The following is a 27,282-nucleotide window of genomic DNA, read 5'->3' as shown; positions in this document are numbered from 1 at the left end:
TGCCTAGCCTATCTGAGATAAATGGCAGTTGTTAACAAGTTATTATCAGGATAGGAGAAATGGACAGTAGGATTGGGAGATATAGGGTATGCCTGTTATGGGGTATGGCTGTAGGTTATGGGGCGGTTTCCCGGACACAGATTAAGCATAGTCCTGGACTAAAAATAAAGATGAATCTTTTTAGCCCACCACTAGACTTAATCTGTGTTTGGGAAACTGCACCGAATTTTGTGTGTAATGTGTTTTCAATTCTTACTGGTTGTCCGGCTGGTCCCCTAGATCATTGAGGAGGTGAAGGGCTCCTCCTACTATGAGCCAGAGTCCCAAAGGTTGCCCTTGTTACTCAAGTGTGACAGACTGGACTCTTGCAGGGTAAGTCTTCTGCCACTATAAGAATTAAAGCTACTCCTGCCCCTAGTTAACATTAACATTCAATTAACTCAATTTGACTGAATAAGGTGGCTCAGGTTCTCTCAATGCTGACCTTTCATGTGTTGTTTCCCTCGCAGTCAAGCACAGTCATTCACACTTCAGACTCGGATGAAGAGAAAATGTTGGCGCTGCCCTCTGCTCCCAGCAGTGTGGAAATGAAGGATAAAGGTAAGCCTATTCCCCCGTTTGTCAACATTAACAAATGCTGCTCTGTTTCAAAGACTATCAATAGCTCCATCTTAAGTTGCTTCGTAGGGACTGAACGAGTCACTGAGGACTCAGTGAAGTGCGGTCAGTAATAAATGTGAAAATGAATGAAAAAAGAACTGTAATGAAAAGTAAGTAAATATACATTTTATCAATAATAATTGTGTTTTTTCTGCATGATAATATCGATTTCTGAACTATACTGAACACAATTATAAGCGCATCATGTAAAGTGTTAGTCCCATGTTTCATGAACTGAAATAAAAGAACACAGAACACTCTCAAATTTTGTGCACAAATATTTCTCCTTTGCCAAGATAATACATCCACCTGACATGTGTAGCATATGAAGAAAATTATTAAACAGCACGATCATTACACAGTTGCACCTTGTGTTGGGGACAATAAAAGGCCACTCTAAAATGTGCAGTTTTATCACACAACACAATGCCACAGATGTCTCAAGTTTGAGGGAGCGTGCAGTCGGCATGCTGACTGCAGGAATGTCCACCAGAACTGTTGCCAGAGAATTGAATGTTAACTTGTCCACCTTAAGCCGCCTCCAACGTTGTTTTAGAGAATTTTGCAGTACGTCCAACCGGCCTCACAACCGCGGACCACGTGTAAGCACGCCAGCCCAGGACCTCCACATCCGGCTTCTTTACCTGCGGGATCGTCTGAGACCAGCCACCCGGATGGCTGATGAAACTGAGGAGTATTTCTGTCTGTAATAAAGCCCTTTTTGTGGGGAAAAACTCATTCTGATTGGCTGGGCCTGGCTCCCCAGTGGGTGGGCCTGGCTACCAAATGAGTGGGCCTATGCCCTCCCAGGCCAACCCATGGCTGTGCCGCTGCTCAGTCATGTGAAATCCATAGATTAGGACCTAATTTATTTATTTCAATTGACTGTAACTCATTAAAATTGTTGAAACCGTTGCATGTTGTGTACAGTACTTCCCAAATTTGCGCTAATCTGGTACAGAATGTGTAAGGAGGCCAGGGAAAGGCAGTCTCGCCGTGTGATTTTCTCCAGCCCTTCAAACTGTCACGATCGTCTTTAGGTGAAAAAGAGGACCAAGGCGCAGCGTGATATAAATACATCTTCTATTTATTTGAAGATGAAACGAACACCAATACAAACGACCGTGAAGCTAACAAACGAAAGTGCAGACACAAGCTACTAACATCAAACATAGACAATTACCCACAACCTACCTAATGCCTATGGCTGCCTAAATATGACTCTCAATCAGAGACAACGATAGACAGCTGTCTCTAATTGAGAACCAATCCAGGCAACCATAGACTTACATAAACACCTACACTGAACACAACCCCATGAACTCTACCAAAACCCCCTAGACAATACACACACCCTAGACTAGACAAAAAACACACACATCCCCCATGTCACACTCTGACCTAACTAAAATAATAAAGAAAACAAAGATAACTAAGGCCAGGGCGTGACACAAACTCAATGCAAGGCATTGACATGACTTGCGCATGTGTGTCTACGTACCCTATACTGACAACAAACGGATGCTTAAAGGCAGGCAGAGAGCTTCGCTGCCTTTTCATGTGTCAATATGTCTCATTAATTTTCATTGCACTCAAATAATACATGCATCAATATTGCATGCATGCATATTGGTGTGAACAAAGTAATGGGATAGGCAGGAGGATAGGCAAGAGGATAGGCAGAGCTCGCTCCTGCCTATGGACATCACAAGTCATCTGCTGCCTTTTGACGGTTACGTTAGTTTTGCTGATAGCTATGGTACTGTAAGCTGATCAGCATGGATAACATATTGCATCTGAAACAGTTTTCAAAGTTCTATTTTCTAGCGAAACAGGGTGTGATAAGAGATGGAAGATCAACACCTGACCTACATCAAAGAAAGGGACAGAAGATACACGATCATTTTAATCTGAGTGGTATCAACGGATTAACTGGCACTGTGGCTTCGCTGCTAGCAGCCGACTCTACTGCTTCCCCTGCCTGCTGTTCTCCACCAGTAAAAGCGGTGGACAAAAGCCGGTTACTGCGACTTGAACAACTTACCTATAGCATTCAACAATAAGGTGACCAGATTTCTGGAATTAAAACTTGTGACATTTCCAGTTCGGCGGTCAATATATCATTAAAATATCCAATGTTATTATCTATGAAATAAAAAAGGGGGACAATTCCAGTTTCATGTATTTAGTCTAACAGGCACCCTGTGATAGACAGAGAAAACAACTATATTACAGAAACACTACAGACAAGACAGAACTGTCCGATCTGAACAGCCATTCAGTGGTCCTGGTAGTCTGGGTAGAATAAGAGCAGAAGAGAACATGAGCAAAATTGGAAAAACAGAAACAATAGTATATGTGAAATACTTTCCAAAATAATAAAGAAATAAGATGATGACGAGATTGGTAACTATATAATAAACTTATACCAACCTAATCTGTATATTTCTCAGGAGAATGTATTTTCTTCAGGATTGCTCTGTCTTTGGCCAGCTTCTCCGTGAACTCCTGTCAGGGGAGGTTGACGTTTTTCTTCACAATAAGCATGGCCTTGATGGTAGGAACAGTGAACCTATTTCTTGCTGTTGTCCATATATCATTCATTTGGGAGAACACTCTCTTGACTGGTGCATTACTTCCAGGTAAGCACATGACAACAGACGCTAATCTAGGCAGGTTAGTGTTTGGGATGTCATTCTCTTTGAAGTGGGTAACCACTGTGCTCCATCTCTGACTAAGCGGTGTCTCAGATGTTTTCCATTCTTCAAGCGATCCCCCCTTTAGGAACTCTTGAAGGCCAGTAACCTCATCAAACAATGCATCCTCATTGATGGTCACATTAGAGCATTTTTTCTGCAGTGTGGCTGCTGCCTTCTGGATCTCTTCACGCTGAGGTTGCCTTTTTAAAGGAGACAATGTAAATCTTATAGATTATCTGTGTGCTTTCCCTATTCTTGCAAGTATTTCACAGCCGTAGTGAAGAATGATTGGGATGTTTTGAGAAAGCTCTCTTTAGACATTGCTCCATTTTCCTCTAGCTCTTTCAGAAGTCCTCTGACCAAAACTGGAATGAAGTTGTCATCACATCTTGCAGTAAATTTTGCCTCAACGTTTCCCAGAATTGCAGCTGACTCCACAGCACAGCGGTCCTGGCCTTCAAGCATCTTGATCGTGTCACTGAATACGGTCAGGTTTCCATGGACAAAGGCCAGCCAAAGTTCAGTCAGTGGATCTTCGAACATTGTTCGCTGGACAACAGGGCTTTTGTCTTCAGAAAGAAAAAAGGATTTCAATGGCACGTACATTTTCAGCACTCTTTCTAGAGCAGGGAGCATGGACAGCCAGCGAACATTGCTGTGTCCTAAAATGTTATGGTACTCCTGGCCAACAAACTCACAAAAGCTCTTCAGTCTTTCTACTTTGACGGTGAAAATATGAAAATATCCAAATATCTTTGTGAGCAGGTACTCAACATCAAGGGGAATCATATCCAAAGCTGTTCTGGCTGTGTTATGAATGGTGTGGGCAGGACAACCTAAGCCAATCACATCCCGCTGCAGAGCATTTTTAACTTTGGTATGGACATTGACCCTTCCCAGCCTATTCAGTCTTCCAAAGTTGGTATTTGTGTTGTCGGCAGAGAATGCCACGATTTTGTTATCCAGGTAAAATTTTTGGATGACCACCAGGACCTCAGCTGCAATTTCCTCTGTTGTTTCTCCTTTCAATTCAACAAAATCAAGCAGTTTTGTTTCCACCGATGTGCTGCCATCATATATCTTACAATATCTGACTACTATTGGCAGCAGCTTTACATGTCCATGATTGGATGCATTAATGGACAGGGACACAAATTCAACCTGGTCTAGGTCCTGTGTTACCAAAGTAGTTTCCCATGGTGCTAACACGTTACTCACTATGGCGTCACATTTTGTCCTAGCACATGTAGACTTTGGCTTTTAAAGCTTCCGTGTCAGTTGTGCTGTGCTGTCCATAGATCTGTAACTATGATTGTGTCGCATAGTGTGTGTGGTATGCAAAGACACCCTCCTGCACAGCTAAATCATATTATTCTTGGGAAGGCTCTACCTTGAAGAGTGTGGTGACAGAGGGCATACCAACACGGGCAATCAGAGAGGCTTTATGCTTTTCCGTCTGTTGATGTTCTACCACTGTCGTTCCTCCCCCGCTGCCAATTGAAAAAGAGGAATTACAAAGGGTGCAGTGAACCATTCTATCGTCTTGACCTGAGTGTATAAATGGAAATTCTCTCATCATATTGCCATTAAAATGTAATTTCCGTTTCTTGGAAAGAGCCATTGTACCTCCTCCGTCTGCTCTTCTTCACTCTCCTTGAGTCACTCTCCTTGAGTCACTCTCCTTGAGTCACTCTCCTTGAGTCACTCTCCTTGATTGAGTCACTCTCCTTGAGTCACTCTCCTTACATTCTTAACTTTTTCTTCTCCTCCAATCTTTCTCCTCCTCTTTTCTTCACTCGTCTTCCTTCTCTTTCTTCCTTTCTTTCTCTTTACCTTTCCACCTCACTCTTCTACACTCTCCTCGCTTCACTCTTTTTACTCCCTTAATTTTTCCTTTTCACTATCTTCTCCTTCCTCTCCAATCTTTAATAATAAATAGTACACTATTAGATCAAATACTTTGGTTAACAGATTCCCATTGGTTGCCTCATTTTTGTATTTTCTCTCAAAAACATTGTTTGGAATAATACATTGGCAGGCTCTGTAATCATATCTTTACATTTCCTCCTCTAGTTAAATAAAGGTTTAATTAAAATGAATATAAATAAAAATATCTCCTTCACACTTCTTCCTATCCAGTCTTCATCCTCTCCTTCCTTTCCACTCTCTAACAGAAAACATTATGCCGATGTTATCCATGAAAATTTCAAAATAAATGTTCACACTATTAAAATTGTAATCTACAAATAAATATTGCCATAATTAATTGTGCATTCATTTAATATAATCATATTTTCAAAAAAGCCCGTCCACTGCATGTTTACATGTGAAAGTTTTATAACCTAGCTACCATAAAAGTAGCAAGCTAACCTAGCTAGCTAACCTAGCTAGCTTCTCTGAACCACCCATCCCGGATCCGGGATAATTGTCATCAGCAAAGCTGAATAGCATAGCGCCACAGTCAAATAATATTACTAGAAAATATTCATATTCATGAAATCACAAGTGCAATATTGCAAAACACAGCTTAGCCTTTTGTTAATCCACCTGTCGTCTCAGATTTTGAAATTATGCTTTACAGCGAAAGCAATACAAGCGTTTGTGTAAGTTTATTGATCGCTCGACAAAACATTAAGTACACTTAGCATCAGGTAACTTGGTCACGAAAATCAGAAAAGCAATCAAATTAATCTTTTACCTTTGATGATCTTCGGATGTTTTCACTCACGAGACTCCCAGTTAGACAACAAATGTTCCTTTTGTTCCATAAAGATATTTTTATATCCAAATACCTCCGTTCGTTTGGCGCGTTATGCTTAGAAATCCACAGGAAAAAGCGGTCACGACCACGGAGACAAAAATTTCAGATAATATCCATAATGTCCACAGAAACATGTCAAACATTTTTTATAATCAATCCTCAGGTTGTTTTTCAAATATCTATTCGATAATATATCAACCGGGAGTGTTGTTTTTTTCAATAGGACCGGGAGTAACAATGGCCGTCTTTCTCTGTTGCGCACAACTCACTCTGAGAGCCCCCACCTATCCACTTACGCAATGTGATCGTTCTCGCTCATTTTTCCAAATAAAAGCCTGAAACTATGTCTAAAGGCTGTTGACACCTTATGGAAGCCATAGAAAATGGTTGATATCCCTTTAAATGGGTGATAGGGATGCATAAGAACAGAGAGGTTTTAAAAACAGAGGCACTTCCTAATTGGATTTTCCTCAGGTTTTAGCCTGCAATATCAGTTCTGTTAAACTCACAGACAAAATTTTGACAGTTTTGGAAACTTTAGAGTGTTTTCTATCCTAATCTGACAATTATATGCATATTCTAGTTTCGGGGGCTGAGAAATAGGCAGTTTCAAATGGGTACGTTTTTTAGCCAAAAACAAAAATACTGCCCCCTACACTTAAGAGGCTAGCTAACCTAGTCTACATAGCTAACGTTAGCTAGCATAGCCTATTTAAAACTTTATAGAGCAGATCATCTATCTATATAATAAATTGTGACATTATAACATCACTACTGTAGCTAGTGTCTCAAACGATTGTAACTTTACGTTACCTGGCTTGAAAATACATTTGTGGTGATGTTGTGGTTTCACTTGACACTTGCTAGCTTCTGGCCGAGTTTTCCACAGCAGCTTTCTCTAAAACTAGCGCAAGCAAGTAGTTAGTAGAAGAAGAAGAGTGAATGAAGCTGCTATAGGAGCAAAACAAGCACAACGGGATTGAGACGTCAACCGGTAGGCTCTGCTGCCCGGTCTTTCTTGCCACGTAAAATATTATTTCACTTTGCGGTCTGTTTACAGTTAAAAACGGGGACATTTCCGGGGACAGCTCCAGCTGGGGACAGGCCACCAAAAATGGGGACTGTCCCCATTTTCAGGTTCTTGATTTGACAAACCTGTCAGGTGGATGGAATATTTTGGCAAAGGAGAAATGTTCACTAACAGGGATGTAAACACATTTGTGCACAACATTTGAGAGAAATAATATTTTTGTGCATATGGAACATTTCTGGGATCTTTTATTTCAGCTCATGAAACATGGAACCAACACTTTACATGTTGAGTTTATATTTTTGTGCAGTGTATATTCGGTCAATAGAAAAACAAGTACCATTTAAGATTGATTTCTTGAAACCGTAATATAAACTGGTTATATTATATCGTGGAACACAATCTTCAAAAAGGCAGCAACCTCAGTAGTGGCGCTTGCTTTAGCAGACAAGACTCTTATTTCCCGAGACCTTATCACAGTCAAGACACAACTATTTTATAGTAAAAAAAACGATGTAATGTAACAAAATAAAATAGAACAGAATATTTTTCCAAATTGTAAAAGTTGGCAGTGCGAAGTGATGCGCATCTCATGCCTGGAACAGTTATTCTCAAAGAGTGATCATTTGAAACGGGACTCAATTTGACGAGTTTAATAAAATGTCAGGGTGACAATCAAAAGTCTGTCTTCTTTTTAATATACACATGTTCGGTACAGTTTATTCTTCCTGTTCTTTTCTAAATGGGCAATTCCACATTGAACACTGCATGGGGATGTATTACAGCCACCACATCTGTTTGGTGAGTAGGCCTAGGCTTAATGATTCTGAGTAGCAAAGTAGCCTAAGCGGAAAATAGACGAGACACAATTATTCCAAAACTGCAGCTCGTTGTTGGAACACATTTTGAATGTGATAAAACTGTCATCGTTTGGCAAGGAATGTAGCTTGTGTCAGTTAGATATCAGTTAGATATGTTTTTATAGACATGTATTTCTGTAGGCCTAATGGGAGCTTGTGTGGACACTCAGGACGCTTTTGTAGAGGGAGCAGTCAGAACCCAATTGAGTGAGACAGAGGGGAAAGGGAATTTAGGGAAAATAACTGCGTGATGCTTGGCTTGGTTTCATTCTTATGTCTGGCAAATGCAGGCCTATGGAACACTAGAGTCAAAGAAAATGTATGTTGTATTCAAGACAAATGTCAATTGTTTTCTAAGCACAATTCACCAAAAAAAATTATGATCTCTGGTTAAAGATCAAGTTTTGACGTCCGTCGAGATTCATGCCCACCCCTACCTCTGACATATTTGAACATTTTTACAACTTGTCTCAGCAGCATACATATGTGATGCAACGAGGGTAGAAATAGCTTATTTGGACAATATTACTTACCAAGCAGAGCTGTTTTATCAAGGTACAAATATCCTGTGCTTTTTAATTTTGAGTATAGGCATACAGACACAGTTTGGCTACATTGTAACTACGAAGTTATCACGTTTGAGGTATGACCCAGATGCAGACAGAGTTGAAGACGCAAACGTTTATTCCTAACAGGAGCAGGCAAACGACAGCTCAAGGCAGGCAGGAGTCAATAATCCAGAGAAGGTATAAAGTGTCCAGAACGGCAGGCAGTCTCAGGGTCAGGGCAGGCAGAATTGTCAAAACTATGAAGTACTAGAAAACAGGAGCAGAAAAACAGGCAGGAGCAGGGAAACGAATGCTGGTAGATTTGACAAACTAAACAAACTGGCAACAGACAAACAGAAAACACAGGTATAAATACACGGGATAATGGGGAAGATGTGCGACACCTGGAGGGGGGTGGAGACAATCACAAAGACAGGTGAAACAGATCAGGGTGTGAAAGAAGTGGGGCGGCAGGTAGCCTAGTGGTTAGAGCATTGGGCCAGTATTCAAAAGGTTGCTAGATCAAATCCCAGAGCTGACAAGGTAAAAATCTGTTCTGCCCCTGAACTGTTCCTCGGTGGTCATTGTAAATAAGAATTTGTTCTTATTTAACTAAAAAAGTGGCCACGGTTGTGTTTGCATATGGGGCTCAGCCGATTGATGTTAGGAAAATGGGAAAATATATGGCAAAAATGCAAAATGGAGTTAAAACAGCTTGAATCATGTAATTTCATGGTTTTGAAAGGTAAAGTGAAATTAAAAATGTAATATCATGGTGCACGCAGCTCAAATTATATGTAACATTCCCCTCCTCATGGACTGCACCAGATTTGCCAGTTCTTGCTGTGAGATGTTACCCCACTATTCCACCAAGGCACCTGCAAGTTCCCGGACATTTCAGAGGGGAATGGCCCTAGCCCTCACCCTCCGTTCCAACAGGTCACAGACGTGCTCAATGGGATTGAGATCTGGGCTCTTCGCTGGCCATGGCAGAACACTGACATTCCTGTCTTGCAGCAAATCACGCACAGAACGAGCAGTATGGCTGGTGGCATTATCATGCTGGAGGGTCATGTCAGGATGAACCACATGAGGGAGGAGAATGTCTTCCCTGTAACGCACAGTGTTGAGATTGCCTGCAATGACAACAAGCTCAGTCCGATGATGCTGTGACACACCGCCCCAGACCATGATGGAACCTCCACCTCCAAATCGATCCCGTTCCAGAGTACAGGCCTCGGTGTGACGCTCATTCCTTTGACGATAAACACAAATCCGACCATCACCTCTGGTGAGACAAAACCGCGACTCATCAGTGAAGAGCACTTTTTGCCAGTCCTGTCTGGTCCAGCAACGGTGGGTTTGTGCCCATAGGCGACGTTGTTGACGTGATGTCTGGTGAGGACCTGCCTTACAACAGGCCTACAAGCCCTCAGTCCAGCCTCTCTCAGCCTATTGCGGACAGTCTGAGCACTGATGGAGGAATTGTGCGTTCCTGGTGTAACTCGGGCAGTTGTTGTTGCCATCCTGTGCCTGTCCCGCAGGTGTGATGTTCGGATGTACCGATGTCTCCCTGTAGTGCTGTCTTAGGCGTCTCACATTACGGACATTGCAATTTATTGCCCTGGCCACATCTGCAGTCCTCATGCCTCCTTGCAGCATGCCTAAGGCACGTTCACGCAGATGAGCAGGCATCTTTCTTTTGGTGTTTTCCACAGTCCGTAGAAAGGGCTCTTTAGTGTCCTAAGTTTTCATAACTGTGACCTTAATTGCCTACCATCTGTAAGCTGTTAGTGTCTTAACGACCGTTCCACAGGTGTATGTTCATTAATTGTTTATGGTTCATTGAACAAGCATGGGAAACAGTGTTAAAACCCATTACAATGAAAATTCATAAAAATCCAAATAACTTCACAGATCATCTTTGAAAGACAGGGTCCTGAAAAAGGGACGTTTCTTTTTTTGCTAAGTTTATAAAATTGACATATCTAAGCTCAAAACATTACTATTCATTGAAAATGTCAAATTACCCAATGGATCATGATACTTTTTTTTTTTTTTAAGTGGGGGTGCAAAAATTTGCACCCTTATTTTGAAAGTGGTGATGCAGCGGCTCCGTTTGCTCAGCCGCCTATGGTAGCGCTGACTACAAGGAATTTTGTGTATGTAGCACTGTCTAAAAGTAGGCCTACTCACTGGCATTTGGGTCGCTGTCTGTGGTGTTGAAAGTCGCCTGTTCGTGCATGGCAGTTGCGTGGGGCACAAGCTATTAGGGCCTGTGAATGTGTGTCTAATGGTTGCGCTGCCTGCTTGCTCCTGTTTGATGGTTGGTTGTGATTGTTTGTAATCTTTATGATCATATAAAAAACATGAGCTGGCGCACACCCAGAGAAAATAATTTGATGTAGAGGTGCTGACTAACGGCGAATAAACTATAAAAATAAAGAGTTGCATACTCTATATATAAACTCCCAGTATTTTATTGGGTAAATCACCAATGTTTCGGCATCATTGTGCAGCGTTTCTGCATCACTGTGCACAGTGATTTCCCGAAACGTTGGTGATTTACCCAATAAATTACTGGGAGTTTATATATAGAGCGTGCGACTCTATTTTTATAGCTTATCTTTGTGATCGTGTCATACCGATAAACACCGAAAGTGCCTACCCGGCCTCAGACCTTACCGCACGTCACTGCTGTGAAGATAGTGTGGTATTGTTAACCTTGTTTGGTCTAGCTTTAAGTCATAACAGGCACGTTGTTGGTGTAATACTGGCTCATTGTGAATGGGGGATTCCTGGGGAATTGGATTGTCACCTTTTGCACCATTAGAGTCTGGAGGTGTACTCAACAGGTTAGCAAACTCCATGAACTGTGCCAGGCCAACATAAGGGGAGGAAAGAGAGATACTAATTATATTTAATTATATTATTATACATGTTTTTTCTGTTTTTTGGGGGTACAAATTTTCTGGTTTTAGATATAGGTGTCAAGTGTGCTCCCTCTCTGGCCTCTAGGTCACAAGGCTGCTCGTTATGTCGCACACCTGTCACCATCGTTACACGCACCTGTGCGTCATCACACACCTGGACTCCATCACTTCCTTGATTACCTGCCCGATATATGTCACTCCCTTTGGTTTCTTCCCCAGGCGTCATTGTTTCTGTTCCAGTGTCATGTCTGTGTTTTGTATTACGTTATGTTTATTTATTAAAACACATACTCCCTTAAAACACTCACTCTCAGCGCACTCATTACAATAGGCTATGTCTGAAGTGACACCCTATTCCCTACATAGTGCACTACTTTTGAACAGAGCCGTATGGGCCCTGGTCAACAGTAGTGTCACGGATCCCCCCGGTACTGCTGCTCATTCTGTGCACTAGTTCCGGAGGTCTATGTCACTGCCCTCTAGGTGTCACTGAACTGTTTGATTACGCACACCTGGTACCCATTCTCCCCTGATTAGTAATTGTATAAGTGTGCCTTTTGTTCACCCTTGTATTGTCAATTATTGTTCCCATTTCTGTTGGTCGTGTGAGTTGTTTCAGCTTTTGTGCTGCATCATTTGTGTATTACGGGTCCCGTGTCGTTCTATGAGGTTTACCCTCGCTCTTTTGTTTGGGTACATCCCAGTGTTTTGTATACGTGTTTGTTTTGGGTGTATTAAAACCCCTATTATGTATTCCTGCACCTGTCTCCAAATCCTTTATACCAGTGTGACAAGTAGTGGACTCCATAAGGTATGTGGAGCCATTTCAGACACAGCCATAGGCCCTGCCCAGCTTGTTTGTTGCCTTGATTGTATAATTAGATAACTGGGGATAGAGAAGGTGATGGAAGTCACACCACATACATGCATAGCTACCTCTTCATGGTGATTTATTTTCAATGTCCATTGATTTGGGTTTGAACTTCATGACTAGAGAACGTATAATGGCCAAAGAAATGTACAAACCGTATGATATTGTCATCTTTGTGTAAGAGTTTGACCTCAAACCAGGTTGAAATTGCCCACCAAACAGTTTATTTCTGTTGTCAATGTGTTCTTTTTCCGCCCTCTGTCTGGTAGCCTGCTCTCTCTGGTAGCCTGCGCTGGACCTGTTTGTGCTGTCTTGCTAACTCCTGACCATAGGCGTTAGTGCCAGACAGTCCTGACCATAGGCATTAGTGCCAGACAGTCCTGAACATAGGCGTTAGTGCCAGACAGTCCTGACCATAATAGTTAGATGATAGCCTGGTCTGGCATGATCTCAAGACTCTCGTGACCTTTGACCCCATCCCTGTTTGGGCTGCAGGGTTCCTGAATGTGCTGATGAACTGCCAGTGGCAGAGCCTGTTGTGCCAGGTACAGGGCGGGGTGCTGAAAATGTTCCGAGACGAGGGCTGTGAAGAGTGCCCTCAGTACACGGTACAGCTGAAAGGCTGCCAGGTTCGACCGGGCCCCGACACACCTCAGGCCTACCGCATCACTGTGGTCCAACACGGAGACCAGGTGGCAGTACTGGAGGTAAGGGCTCCGGGGGTGAAGTTCCCCCTAGGTACAGACAGATCAAGGATCAGCTTCCCCTCCCCCTATCTTAACCTTAACTATTAGTTGGAGAAATGCAAAACTGACCCAAAATCAGTGACTATGGGTAACATCACCCTTTCTCCCTGGTAAGGATATAGACAGACTAGACTGTATGAAGAAATAAGGGGGTCAGGAATAGTTCATGGATCACTATTACTTTATTATATTTATTTTATAGTAATTTAGCAGATGCTCTTACACGGAACCCAAACCGGCTGCGCGCGTGCGCCATCGTGCGCTATCGTGCATAAATGTATTTTGTCCCCCTACACCAAACGCGATCACGACACGCAGGTTAAAATATCAAAACAAACTCTGAACTAATGACATTATTTTGGGGACAGGTCGAAAAGTATTTAACATGTATGGCAATTTAGCTAGTTAGCTTGCACTTGCTAGCTAATTTGTCCTATTTAGCTAGCTTGCTGTTGCTAGCTAATTTGTCCTGGAATATAAACATTGAGTTGTTATTTTACCTGAAATACACAAGGTCCTCTCATCCGACAATTAATCCACACATAAAATGGCCAACCGAATCGTTTCTAGTCATCTCTCCTCCTTCCAGGCTTTTTCATCTTTGAACTTATATGGTGATCAGCATCTAAACTTTCATAGTATTACCACGACTACCGGCAAAACAGTTCGTCTTTCAATCACCCACGTTGGTATAACCAATGAGAAGATGGCACGTGGGTACCTGCTTCTATAAACCAATGAGGAGATGGGAAAGGCAGGAATTTCAGCGTGATCTGCGTCAGAAATAGAAAGGAGTTCTATTTTAGCCCTTGGCGTCGCAGGTGGGAACAGTGTGGGTGCAATAATTGAATAACATGGATTTATAAATGTATTTTGCCAGAGCAACTTACATGCTGACCACACCGTTCGTGTCGCACGCATGCAAAATCAATTTAAACATACATGTTATTCAATTACTGCACTCACACTGCTCGCGTGCGCCAATGAGCGTCTGCATTGCCAAGCGCTAAAATATAAGTCATTTCTATTTGTGACGCTGAACGCGGTGCAAGTCCTGCCTCTCTCATCTCCTCATTGGTTTATAGGAGCAGATACTCACGTGCCATCTTCTCATTGGTTACACCCACATGGGTGATTGAAAGATGAACTGAGTTTGGTCGGTTGTCGTGGTAACTATGAAAGTTAGTTGCCAATCACCATATAAAGTCCAAAGAAGAAAAAGGCTGGAAGGAGAGATGACTAGAAACGATTTGGTTGACCATTTTATGTGTGGATTAATTGTCATTGTAGAGGACCTTGTGCATTTCAGGTAAAATAACCTAATGTTTATATCCCAGGACAAATTAGCTAGCAACAGCAAGCTAGCTAAAGAGGATAAATTAGCTAGCAACTGCACGCTAGCTAGCTAAATTGCCATAAATGTTTAATGCTTTTCGACCTGTCCCCAAATTAATATAATTGGTTGTGTCGTGATCACGTTTAGCGTGGGGGGACAAAATCAATTTGCGCACGGCCGGTTTGGGTATGTTGTAATAGGAGAACTTAGGGTTGTGCCTTGCTCAAGGGCAAATCAACAGATGTTTCACCTAGTCAGCTCGGGGATTCGAACCAGCAACCTTTCAGGTATTGGCCCAACACTCTTACCCGCTAGGCTACCTGCCGATTCATTTATGTCAGTGTGGTTAATTTAGATCATGGTGGAAAGACATTTCACACTCTTCAAAAACTCAAAAGAAATCTTGTTATTATGTGATCACTACCAAAAGTGATCCAGTTATTTCCCACAGGTTTATATTCAATATAAAACAAGTCAAAACTCCAAAAAGGAGCTGTGCAGGATCAAAATTGACCAATTAATTCCTGGAACAGAGCATTGTGTGTTGTTGAAACTCCCCTTCTCTGTCTTCTTTCTCTCTATCCCTCTCTTTCTGTGTTCGTCCATGTCTCTGTCCAGGCCAGCTGTGCAGATGAGAAAGAGCAGTGGTTGCAGCTCCTACAGGACGGGAGTGTAAGCCAGGATCAGGCTGACTCTCTATATGACTCAAAGCCCGCTGGAGCCCTCAGGTAATACATGTTTATGATGATCACTAGATCCCTTGGTTTGGATCTACAAAACAGTATGTATCAAGCTCCTCAGAGTAGGAGCGCTGATCTAGGATCAGCACTCCCCTGTCCATTTAATCTTATTAATTGTGATCTAAAAGGCTAAACTGATCCTAAATCAACACTCCTATTCTGAGACACTTGATACATACAGTGGGGCAAAAAAGTATTTAGTCAGCCACCAATTGTGCAAGTTCTCCCACTTAAAAAGATGAGAGGCCTGTAATTTTCATCATAGGTACACTTCAACTATGACAGACAAAATGAGAAAAAAAAATCCAGAAAATCACATTGTAGGATTTTTTATGAATTTATTTGCAAATTATGGTGGAAAATAAGTATTTGGTCACCTACAAACAAGCAAGATATCTGGCTCTCACAGACCTGTAACTTCTTCTTTAAGAGGCTCCTCTGTCCTCCACTCGTTACCTGTATTAATGGCACCTGTTTGAACTTGTTATCAGTATAAAAGACACAACCTCAAACAGTCCACACTCCAAACTACACTATGGCCAAGATCAACAGTCCTGTCCACAACCTCAAACAGTCACACTCCAAACTCCACTATGGCCAAGACCAAAGAGCTGTCAAAGGACACCAGAAACAAAATTGTAGACCTGCACCAGGCTGGGAAGACTGAATCTGCAATAGGTAAGCAGCTTGGTTTGAAGAAATCAACTGTGGGAGCAATTATTAGGAAATGGAAGACATACAAGACCACTGATAATCTCCCTCGATCTGGGGCTCCACGCAAGATCTCACCCCGTGGGGTCAAAATGATCACAAGAACGGTGAGCAAAAATCCCAGAACCACACGGGGGGACCTAGTGAATGACCTGCAGAGAGCTGGGACCAAAGTAACAAAGCCTACCATCAGTAACACACTACGCCGCCAGGGACTCAAATTCTGCAGTGCCAGACGTGTCCCCCTGCTTAAGCCAGTACATGTCCAGGCCCGTCTGAAGTTTGGTAGAGAGCATTTGGATGATCCAGAAGAAGATTGGGAGAATGTCATATGGTCAGATGAAACCAAAATAGAACTTTTTGGTAAAAACTAAACTCGTCGTGTTTGGAGGACAAAGAATGCTGAGTTGCATCCAAAGAACACCAAACCTACTGTGAAGCATGGGGGTGGAAACATCATGCTTTGGGGCTGTTTTTCTGCAAAGGGACCAGGACGACTGATCCGTGTAAAGGAAAGAATGAATGGGGCCATGTATCGTGAGATTTTGAGTGAAAACCTCCTTCCATCAGCAAGGGCATTGAAGATGAAACGTGGCTGGGTCTTTCAGCATGACAATGATTCCAAACACACCGCCCGGGCAACGAAGGAGTGGCTTCGTAAGAAGCATTTCAAGGTCCTGGAGTGGCCTAGCCAGTCTCCAGATCTCAACCCCATAGAAAATCTTTGGAGGGAGATGAAAGTCCGTGTTGCCCAGCAACAGCCCCAAAACATCACTGCTCTAGAGGAGATCTACATGGAGGAATGGGCCAAAATACCAGCAACAGTGTGTGAAAACCTTGTGAAGACTTACAGAAAACGTTTGACCTCTGTCATTGCCAACAAAGGGTATATAACAAAGTATTGAGAAACTTTTGTTATTGACCAAATACTTATTTTCCACCATAATTTGCAAATAAATTCATTAAAAATCCTACAATGTGATTTTCTGGATTTTTTTTCCTCATTTTGTCTGTCATAGTTGAAGTGTACCTATGATGAAAATTACAGGCCTCTCATCTTTTTAAGTGGGAGAACTTGCACAATTGGTGGCTGACTAAATACTTTTTTGCCCCACTGTACGGACCCAGAACTATGTTTTTAAATGCCTATATAGGGCTACTTGGTTCAAGTTTTTTTCCCTCTACCATCAGTGGTTTGAAGGAGCAAAGGTTCCCAACCTCAAACATGTACATAGATGACCCCTTTCACCAGCACAGTGGAAGCGGCCGCTCACAACCCATCTACTCCAACACGGCCATACTGGAGCACATGGTACGGCCCATTCTCGGGGTGGGGGGGTGATATGTTGTATAGGGATTAAAAAAAAAAAATGATGTTCTGACTTAACTCCTTTGCCACTGTTCTCTTCACCTGGGTTCTGTGAGATTGGGATTCAAACCAATGCAGGTTAATTAACTTTTAAAGGTGCTTTATGCTTGAATCTTGATTTTATGAATGCGATCTCCACAAATGTCTGGGAAATTGCCTTTAGAAGTCTATTGTAGTGCACAGTTCATTATTCTTTGTTGGTTTTTAATTCCAGCCTAATACATTGTGTGTCCAGGGTCAAGAGAGAATTTGTACCTTCAGACTTGAATAAGGACACAGTCAGGTGATGGTCATAGGCGTACATTTCTGTTTGTAGTAAACTGTACAGTTGACAACAGTCAAAAGAAGCCAGTGTGATTTTGATGGACCTACTGTTAGCTGTTGATATTTCAACGGATTTCCTTTGTTTTGCTCTCATCAGTTCCAGAATTCCCATAACATCGCCAGGGGAGACTCAGTGTCATCGAAGGATTCAGTCAACTACAGCAACACTGATATCTTTAACAATCACAGTAAGTCGGATTCAATGTTCACCCCTTCAGGTGTTCCTCTGTAGGAGACACCACAGACATACCAAATCAAAGTTTATTTGTCACGTGCGCCGAATACAACAGGTGTTGACCTTACAGTGAAATGCTTACTTACAGGCTCTAACCAATAGTGCAAAAAAGGTATTAGGTGAACAATAGGTAAGTAAAGAAATAAAACAACAGTAAAAAGACAGGCTATATACAGTAGCGAGGCTATAAAAGTAGCGAGGCTACACACAGACACCAGTTAGTCAGGCTGATTGAGGTAGTATGTGCATGTAGATATGGTTAAAGTGACTATGCATATATGATAAACAGAGAGTAGCAGCAGCGTAAAAAGAGGGGTTGGGGGGGGGGGGGGGGGACACACACAATGCAAATAGTCCGGGTAGCCATTTGATTACCTGTTCAGGAGTCTTATGGCTTGGGGGTTAACTGTTGAGAGGCCTTTTTGTCCTAGACTTGGCACTCCGGTACCGCCTGCCATGCGATAACAGAGTGAACAGTCTATGACTGGGTGGCTGGGGTCTTTGACAATTTTAGGGCATTCCTCTTACACCGCCTGGTGTAGAGGTCCTGGATGGCAGGCTGCTTAGCCCCAGTGATGCACTGGGCCGCACGCACTACCCTCTGCAGTGCCCCGCGGTCAGAGGCCAAGCAATTGCCGTACCAGGCAGTGATGCAACCAGTCAGGATGCTCTTGATGTTGCATTTGGCCATTTGGACATATCCTGCAATTTATCAGGCACTAGACCAGGGATAGGCAACTTTGATGGGGCTGGGGGCCACAAAAAAAACTGAACTCATCATGAAGGGCCGCAGTAGCTGGCCACTAAACTAATTTAGCAATCTAAAAAATGTTTGCTGACATGGGCTAATTGACTGACTATCAGTGACTGACATAACAAGAGAAAAACTGATGATACACAACCAAATTTTGAAATCGCACCTTGTGTATTCTACACCCTCGCCTGAGGGCCTTCAAAAGGGGGGCGGGCCGCCAGTTTCCCATCCCTGCACTAGACTACAGTCAAATCAAATAAGCATTTATTGGTCACGTGTAACAGTATAGCTTCCGTCCCTCTCCTCGCCCCGAACCAGGGACCCTCTGCACACATCAACAACAGTCACCCCCGAAGCATCGTTACCCATCACTCCACAAAGGCTGCGGCCCTTGCAGAGCAAGGGAAACAACTACTTCTAGGTCTCAGAGCGAGTGATGTCACCGATTGAAACATTATTAGCGCGCACCACCGCTAACTAGCTAGCCATTTCACATCCGTTACACTCACCCCCCTTTCGACCTCCTCCTTTTCCTGCAGCAACCAGTGATCCGGGTCAACAGCATCAATGTAACAGTATAACTTTAGTCCCCTCGCCCTGACCCGGGCGCGATCCAGGGACCCTCTGCACACATCAACAACAGTCACCCACAAAGCATCATTACCCATCGCTCCACAAAAGCCGCGGCCCTTGAACCACTACTTCAAGGTCTCAGAGCAAGTGACGTCACCAATTGAAAGGCTATTAGCGCGCACCACCGCTAACTAGCTAGCCATTTCACATCCGTTACATGCACACAGTTCAGCAGATGTTATAGCGGATGCAGTGAAATTCTTAGCTCCTAACAATGTAGTAAAAGTACACAAATAATAAAATATAAATAAAAAAACACAACAAGAAATCAAGAAATGTCAGAACGAATCCAATTGGTGGGGTGATGCAAAACAGCTCCAGGCGTTCCATGCTTTTCTTAACTCCTGTTCTGAACATTTGAGATTTACTATGCAATCTGATACACGTCAAATCAGTTTTCTTGATCTTCTGATCTTGTGTGAAAATAATGTTCTATACACTGATCTTTACAGGAAACCTACTGATCGTAACAGTTTGTTGAGGGCTGACAGTTGTCACCCACTTCCCTTGAAAAATAGTTTGCCCTACAGCCAATTCTGTCGAATCAAAAGAATTTGCAAAAAACAATCAGATTTCGACAGAAATATGGCTGAGACGCAAAGAAAGTTCAAGGAGAGGGGGTACAAAAATTATCAGATTAATATTGCCATTGAGAAAATTCAAAACAAAACGAGACATGACCTTTTTCAAGGGCAGTCTCGCAAAAATACGCATTCTTGCATTCTAACTACCCGCTATTCAAAGCGCTCTGAACAAATTAAGGGAATCGTTCACAAACATTGGCACATTCTAAAATTCGATGATAGTCTCGGTAATGTGTTTTCGGACCTTCCCTTGGTCGTATTTTCACGGGGCAGAAATCTCAGAGACCAATTGGTACACTCTGATTTACCACCCCAAGATATTCCTGAACAACGTCTATTTGCGCCCCTACTGGATGGAAATTATAAGTGTAATGGCTGTGCTCAATGCAATGGCACTTATAAATGCAGATCCTTCAAACACCCACAAACAGGGAAATCGATCCCAATCAAAGGTGTTATTACGTGCTCCACTAAGGCAGTTATTTATCTTATAACTTGTCCTTGTGGTAAAAATTATGTGGGTAAAACAAAGCGTGAATTAAAAGTACGTATCTCAGAGCATCGTAGCACCATTAGGTGCCAAAACTTGACCTACCCAGTTGCGGCCCACTTTTTGGAGGCAGGCCACTCGATTTCGTCTCTGCGTTATATTGGCATCGAACATGTCACCCTCCCTAGGAGAGGGGGTGACCTTGATAATTTATTGTTAAAACGAGAGGCTGCTTGGATCTTTAACTTAAAGACCCTTGCTCCCTTCGGTCTCAACGTGGACTTTGATCTGAAGCCATTCTTGTGATTGTTGTGATTGTTGTGACTTTGCCATTGTGGTTGTTTGTAGGCTTGTGTGGTCTTAAGTGAGTCTATGATCGTATGCTATCCATTTGTATTTATTGTATGCTGCTCTTTCTATGCCATTTTAATATTTGAGAAATTAACCAATGATATTAGGCCACTCTTGGCCATGATTACAGACACCTGTGTGTCTTGACACTATATATAAACGAGTCATCCCGCAGTGTCTGTGATTGTATCCTGATTTTATTTCACTTTATTTCACCTTTATTTAACCAGGTAGGCAAATTGAGAACACGTTCTCATTTACAATTGCGACCTGGCCAAGATAAAGCAAAGCAGTTCGACACATACAACAACACATGGTTACACATGGAGTAAAACAAACATACAGTCAATAATACAGTGAAAAATAAGTCTATATACAATGTGAGCAAGTGAGGTGAGATAAGGGAGGTGAAGGCAAACAAAATATATATATAAATAAATAAAAATATAAAAAAGGCCATGGTGGCGAAGTAAATACAATATAGCAAGTAAAAAAATAAAAAATAAATAATAATAAAATAAAAATACAATAAAAAATATATATATATATTTTTGCATCTGAGCTCCTAGAGTGTGCGGCTCTCCTTTATTTTTAAGTTTTCTACTCCGCTAGCCAGCACCTCGCCTAAATAGGTGTGCGTTTCTTTTTCTTCTAGATAGAACGAATCCAATTAACAACCCAAATAGCTCTGTAACAGAAATCCAAATGCAATCTATACGTATAAACACCGGATGAATTTAGACAAAATATGCTAAGAATGAAATGTACAGCAGTAGATATAGTAGATTGAGCTGTGTCCAGTAATAAATCATATTTGGTGTGTATAAACAGTAACTAAAATGCAATGCAGAAATATTAGAATGAGCAATGTCGAGAATACAGTATTTGAGTAAAACATTTATACGTGTTAACCCTCGCAAGGCTGCTGGCACAGACGGCATCCCTAGCTGCGTCCTCAGAGCATGCGCAGACCAGCTGGCTGGTGTGTTAGGGACATATTCAATCAATCCCTATCCCAGTCTGCTGTTCCCACATGCTTCAAAAGGGCCACCATTGTTCCTGTTCCCAAGAAAGCTAAGGTAACTGAGCTAAACGACTATCGCCCCGTAGCACTCACTTCTGTCATCATGAAGTGCTTTGAGAGACTAGTCAAGGATCATATCACCTCCACCCTACCTGACACCCTAGACCCACTCCAATTTGCTTACCACTCCAATAGGTCCACAGACGATGCAATCGCAATCGCAATCACACTGCCCTAACCCATCTGGACAAGAGGAATACCTATGTAAGAATGCTGTTCATCGACTACAGCTCAGCATTTAACAACATAGTACCCTCCAAACTCGTCATTAAGCTCGAGACCCTGGGTCTCGACCCCACCCTGTGCAACTGGGTCCTGGACTTTCTGACAGGATGCCCCCAGGTGCTGAGGGTAGGAAACAACATCTCCACCCCTCAACACTGGGGCCGCACAAGGGTGCGTTCTCAGCCCTCTCCTGTACTCCCTGTTCACCCATGACTGCGTGGCCATGCACGCCTCCAACTCAATCATCAAGTTTGCAGATGACACTACACTAGTAGGCTTGATTACCAAAAACGACGAGACGGCCTACAGGGAGGAGGTGAGGGCCCTCGGAGTGTGGTGTCAGGAAAATAACCTCACACTCAACGTCAACAAAACAAAGGAGATGATCGTGGACTTCAGGAAACAGCAGAGGGAGCACCCCCCTATCCACATTGATGGGACAGTAGTGGGGAAGGTGGAAAGTTTTAAGTTCCTCGGCGTACACATCACGGACAAACTTAAATGGTCCACCCACACAGACAGCGTGGTGAAGAATGCGCAACAGCGCCTCTTCAACATCAGGATGCTGAAGAAATTTGGCTTGTCACCAAAAACACTCACAAACTTTTACAGACGCACAATCGAGAGCATCCTGTCGGGCTGTATCACCGCCTGGTACGGCAACTGCTCCGCCCACAACCGTAAGGCTTTCCAGAGGGTACTGAGGTCTGCACAACACATCACCGGGGGCAAACTACCTGCCCTCCAGGACACCTACACCACCCGATGTCTCAGGAAGGCCAAAAATATAATCAAGGACAACAACCACCCGAGCCACTGCTTGTTCACCCCGCTATCATCCAAAAGGTGAGGTCAGTACAGGTGCATCAAAGCAGGGACCGAGAGACTGAAAAACAGCTTCTATCTCAAGGCCATCAGACTGTTAAAAGGCCATCACTAACATTGAGTGGCTGCTGCCAACATACTGACTCAAATCTCTAGCCACTTAATAATAAAAAATTGGATGTAATAAATGTATCACTAGTCACTTTAAACAATGCCACTTTATATAATGTTTACATACCCTACATTACTCATCTCATATGTATATACTGTACTCTATACCATCTACTGCATCTTGCCTATGCCGTTCAGCCATCGCTCATCCATATATTTATATGTACATATTCTTATTCATTCCTTTACACCTGTGTGTATAAGGTAGTTGTTGTGAAATTTTTAGATTACTTGTTAGATATTACTGCATAGTCGGAACTAGAAGCACAAGCATTTTGCTACACTCGCATTAACATCTGCTAACCATGTGTATGTGACCAATAAAATTGAATTTGTTTCAATACACAGTACAAAACCCCATGTCAAAATGGATAGAATTGCAGGAAATTAGCTTCTGGACTAGAGTGAATGGTATCTGAATAGAAAATGTGTATAGCAGTAGTTATATAGGATGAGGTTTGACTGGAATACAGTTTTTACATATAAAGTGGGTTAAACAGTATGCAAATATTATTCAAGTGAACCAGTGTTCAATGACTCTATGTACATAGGGCAGCAGTCTCTAACGTGCAAGGTAGAGTACTTGGTGGTAGCCGGCTACTAGCTAGTACCGAACACATATTGTATTCCACATTCCAAATGCAAAGAGACATGAGGGTTTGCCTAGATTTCACATCAATATGTACTTTAAGACCAATTTCTGTCCAATCTCTTTGCCACTCCATCTGTTATTCAGACCGGGAGCCAAATAGAGGATTAAAGATGTTTGTATGGAGTTTATTCCGCAAATCTGTGCAAAAATATGATTAGGGAAGAATATGTAACTTAGGATATTATTATCATTCTCCTGCATTAAAGTTTTTGACTTTTAAGTGAAACAATTCCACTACATCTGGCTTGCATTATAAAAGTGTCTACATAATGATATGTTATAACAGATTCTCTGAACAGAATTTTCCATCATCCCATAGTTTTATGTTGCAGTTGCGTGCTGTTGCATCAATGTAAAACACTACACAGACACAAACACATAGCGCTTTGTAATTATAGTGGTGGGAACACGGTTACTCTGGTCTACCCCCCCTACCCCCCCTCTGTTTTTGTTAAGTTTGAGCAGTTTAGTTAAAGAAGAAAAGTCTGGGACTACTTCATATAACACCCCCAGGCTATGGGTTATTGAAGTGCTGAGGCCTGAAGATATTGCCTGTTACCAGATCTGTTTGTGCTTTCAGGCCAAACATCACAAGGAGTTGACATGGTAGCACAAACAGATCTAGGACAAGGCTGCTGAAGATATGGGACATGTGAACACTGCTGAAATGAGTGTGCAGGCCAGGAGAGAATGTACGGCCACAGTTACTCCAGCTCTTACTCACTATTAAGAAGTGAGCTTGGATTCCTTCTTGGAGTTGTGGAGGGAAATGCTCCCATGTGCTCGGAGTTTGGAGAGTGCTGATGCGAAGCCGTCGTTTCTGGTGGTTTGGTCATGGCAGCAGGATCTAGCCTCATGGCAGAAGGTCCTTGTAATAGCCTCTTAAAAACACATGATATCATATTTTCCTCTCAACAAAACTGCCATCATTCGAGTCTTAGAGACAAAGTTGAGTTCCATATTAAAATTTGGTGCTCGAACTAACTTCATTCATTGTTAGTAAAAAAAATATATATATAATCTTTAACGTAGGTATTTAATGCAGATTTGTGACAGTGACTGCTCTGTAACAGGTAGGAAATCGTGTGAGGTGGAGCGGGGCGTTCAGAAACTGGACTTGACTGGGAAGAGAAGGGTACAGCTGAGAGCTGGGTCAGAGATGAACCTCATCACTGCAGGGAAGACCGCCAAATGTACCTCCTTCAGACAGTCTCTGGCCTTCTGTACAGAACGGGCACAGGTAACACAACTCTACACTGCCACCCACAACCCTGTTATGCCATCCAGAGGTCTTATCCCTGAAAATGTCCAGGGCCCATATTCATAAAGTGTCTCAGAGTAGAAGTGCTGATCTAGGATCTGGTCCCACATTTTCACCTGTCCATGTTATCTTATTCATTATGGTCTAAAATGGAACAAAATGATCTGAGATCAGCACTCCTTCTCTGAGAAGCTTTGTGGCACAATGCTGCCACTTGCTGTTCAGAATGCTCAACACAACACTAGTGTGTTAAACTGAAAATACAAAAGGCTTCATAATGTGACATGGTATCCAAACAGAATTTGTCTAATTATTAAGGTGACTCGTTAATAAATCAGGGGGAAAACTTAAAGGAAATGTTTCATCTTCTCTCCAGTTGTAGGTTGGACACATTTTCTCCCTTTATTTCATTCTTGTCTAACATAATGTCTGTGTAAAATGCCTTTCCCCCTCATTTGTACAGATGCCTGTGTGTTGAGAAGAAATTAGCATACAGTGCACATAAATAGGCTATCCCCCTCTTTAGATACAATGACCAGAGGGACAGTTCAAAGATGAGGCCTTTGCAATCATTAGCCTCAAATAAATAATTTTCCTACAGAGCTTGAAAGGGTGATCAAAGTTGGCTGACCAAAGTTGCTTGACACATTGTAAACAAATCCAACTCAACAATACCAATCTGCATATCAGAACTTGGTAAGCTCCAGGAAGAAGAAAAAGGAATCACCTGCTACTACTCTTCTTACCAGTACGTCATTGTATTGGAGTATGTGTTTTATATCCACTTGGCTGGGTCACTTTGATATTGTGGTGAAGTTGGCTACTGTGGCCCCCATGCTCCTGCCACCATGGGTATTTTCTAAGGTCTGTGCTCATTTTATTGGCCTTGTCTCCACAGGGTGGGTTTTTCACCCCACTACTGCGAAGGACTGCCTCCGCTAAAAACTCACTGAAAAGAGCCCCTTCTGCCCTATTTATTGAGCATGGCAAGGTGTTTCAGAGAAAGAAGGTAAGTTTTGGCCTAAATGGTCTGATAATCTGATAAAAGGAATCTATTCTGAACATCACTCTGCCCCATTGAGATAATCATATCAAGACAATTAAATTAAGGAATAAGTAAGTATAATTGTTCAATTAAATGTACCATGTGTTCTTTTTTTCTCATTATTTTTGTAGGAGTGGGAGACAATGCCTTCTACTTAATACTATACTGGCTGTTTCGGTAACAATTATCTTGTATACATTTCCTATTTTCTACCAAACATTTTTGTCATCAGAAATGTCATCCATCTTGATGATAATACAATACACTATACTTTCTTCGCCAATGGCACCCCTTTCTCTATTTAGCCCATAAGGGTCTGGTGAAAAGTAGTGCACTAAATAGGGAATAGGGTGCCATTTGTGACATGCCCTTAGATAAACAGGCTTGTTTCTCCATTAAAACAGCGGCATTAATAAGAGATTCCTGTGAGGTTAATTCAATTGAAAACCTTGTAAAGCCTGACTCAGGAATTCAGGATTGTCTCTCAGTTTGAGGTGTAACACTTTCATTGTTTTTCTGTCTTTCATTTCTTAAAGAACAGTATGTATTGTCTAATTTGTCTATGTATGTATTGCAATTCATCAGACTTAACTTTGCACTGTTTTCATCACTAATTGAGTTACAATAAATACACAATGTTGAAGTCATGAAAAATACATTATATATGGATATGAATTGAAGTCATGTTCACCGTATACAGTTCTGTGGTATAATTTAAACATAGTTGCAGATATCTTTTTATAATGTGTTTTTACCATTACATTTTTACTTAGTATCACTGAGATGTTTTACATTCCTGAAATATGTTGTGATACAGTGACATCTATTGTAATGTTCCCATGTTTTTATTAATAGAGACTTTGTGTATTAAATGTTAGGTTGGCCTACTATTTGCTGTAAACTGACAACTGTGGTAATCAAACAGTAATTAAAACATCTGTGTTTGCTCAATAAAGTGTTTCTGGGGGAAATGTTTTGGATAAATGTACACTGTGGAAGTGTAGTTGCTTGTTTCTCAGTGTTGAATGCAATCATGAAAAACAGTTAACAGTTAGTTGACTATCAGATGACTTCATATAGTAAACTAGTCATGAGAAAAATAAAAGTGTGTATAAACCATCTGTAAACACTGTATATTATGGTTCTGCTTAACAGTGTGTTAAGGCCAGGTAAAAGAAAGTGTGATTTGTCTGGAAATCATCTTCTGAGGCTGGCAATATACCTTTGGGAGTACACATTCCCCCCTAGTCAAGGTGAGCCACTGACTGACAAGAACAACAACATGGGTCAGGACTCCCTAAAAACACGCCATTTCGATACAAGTGACCCTAAACATTTAACAGTTCTTCTAACCTGATATGAAAAAGTCATAGCTGTATGGAAG

At 42.0% G+C, this 27,282-nt stretch overlaps 1 protein-coding gene across 4 annotated transcripts in view; it reads left to right on the top strand.

Moving 5' to 3' along the window:
- LOC139576326 (actin filament-associated protein 1-like 2) overlaps nucleotides 1-26,886 on the top strand; it is a 96,177-nt gene extending 69,291 nt beyond the window's left edge. For all 4 annotated transcript variants that reach the window (XM_071402291.1, XM_071402289.1, XM_071402292.1 and 1 more), the window contains 9 exons: nucleotides 280-372; nucleotides 510-600; nucleotides 12,858-13,069; nucleotides 15,063-15,172; nucleotides 17,087-17,207; nucleotides 17,686-17,776; nucleotides 24,666-24,832; nucleotides 25,752-25,862; nucleotides 26,030-26,886. In XM_071402291.1, coding sequence (XP_071258392.1) covers nucleotides 280-372; nucleotides 510-600; nucleotides 12,858-13,069; nucleotides 15,063-15,172; nucleotides 17,087-17,207; nucleotides 17,686-17,776; nucleotides 24,666-24,832; nucleotides 25,752-25,862; nucleotides 26,030-26,056 — 1,023 coding nt within the window. In that variant the 3' untranslated portion in view covers nucleotides 26,057-26,886. The remainder of the gene's footprint in view (nucleotides 1-279; nucleotides 373-509; nucleotides 601-12,857; nucleotides 13,070-15,062; nucleotides 15,173-17,086; nucleotides 17,208-17,685; nucleotides 17,777-24,665; nucleotides 24,833-25,751; nucleotides 25,863-26,029) is intronic.
- The last annotated feature ends 396 nt before the right edge of the window (nucleotides 26,887-27,282 follow it).

This window comes from Salvelinus alpinus, chromosome 5, assembly GCF_045679555.1.
Source record: "Salvelinus alpinus chromosome 5, SLU_Salpinus.1, whole genome shotgun sequence".
Taxonomy (NCBI): Eukaryota; Metazoa; Chordata; class Actinopteri; order Salmoniformes; family Salmonidae; genus Salvelinus; species Salvelinus alpinus.
This window is presented reverse-complemented; position numbering and strand designations above follow the sequence as displayed.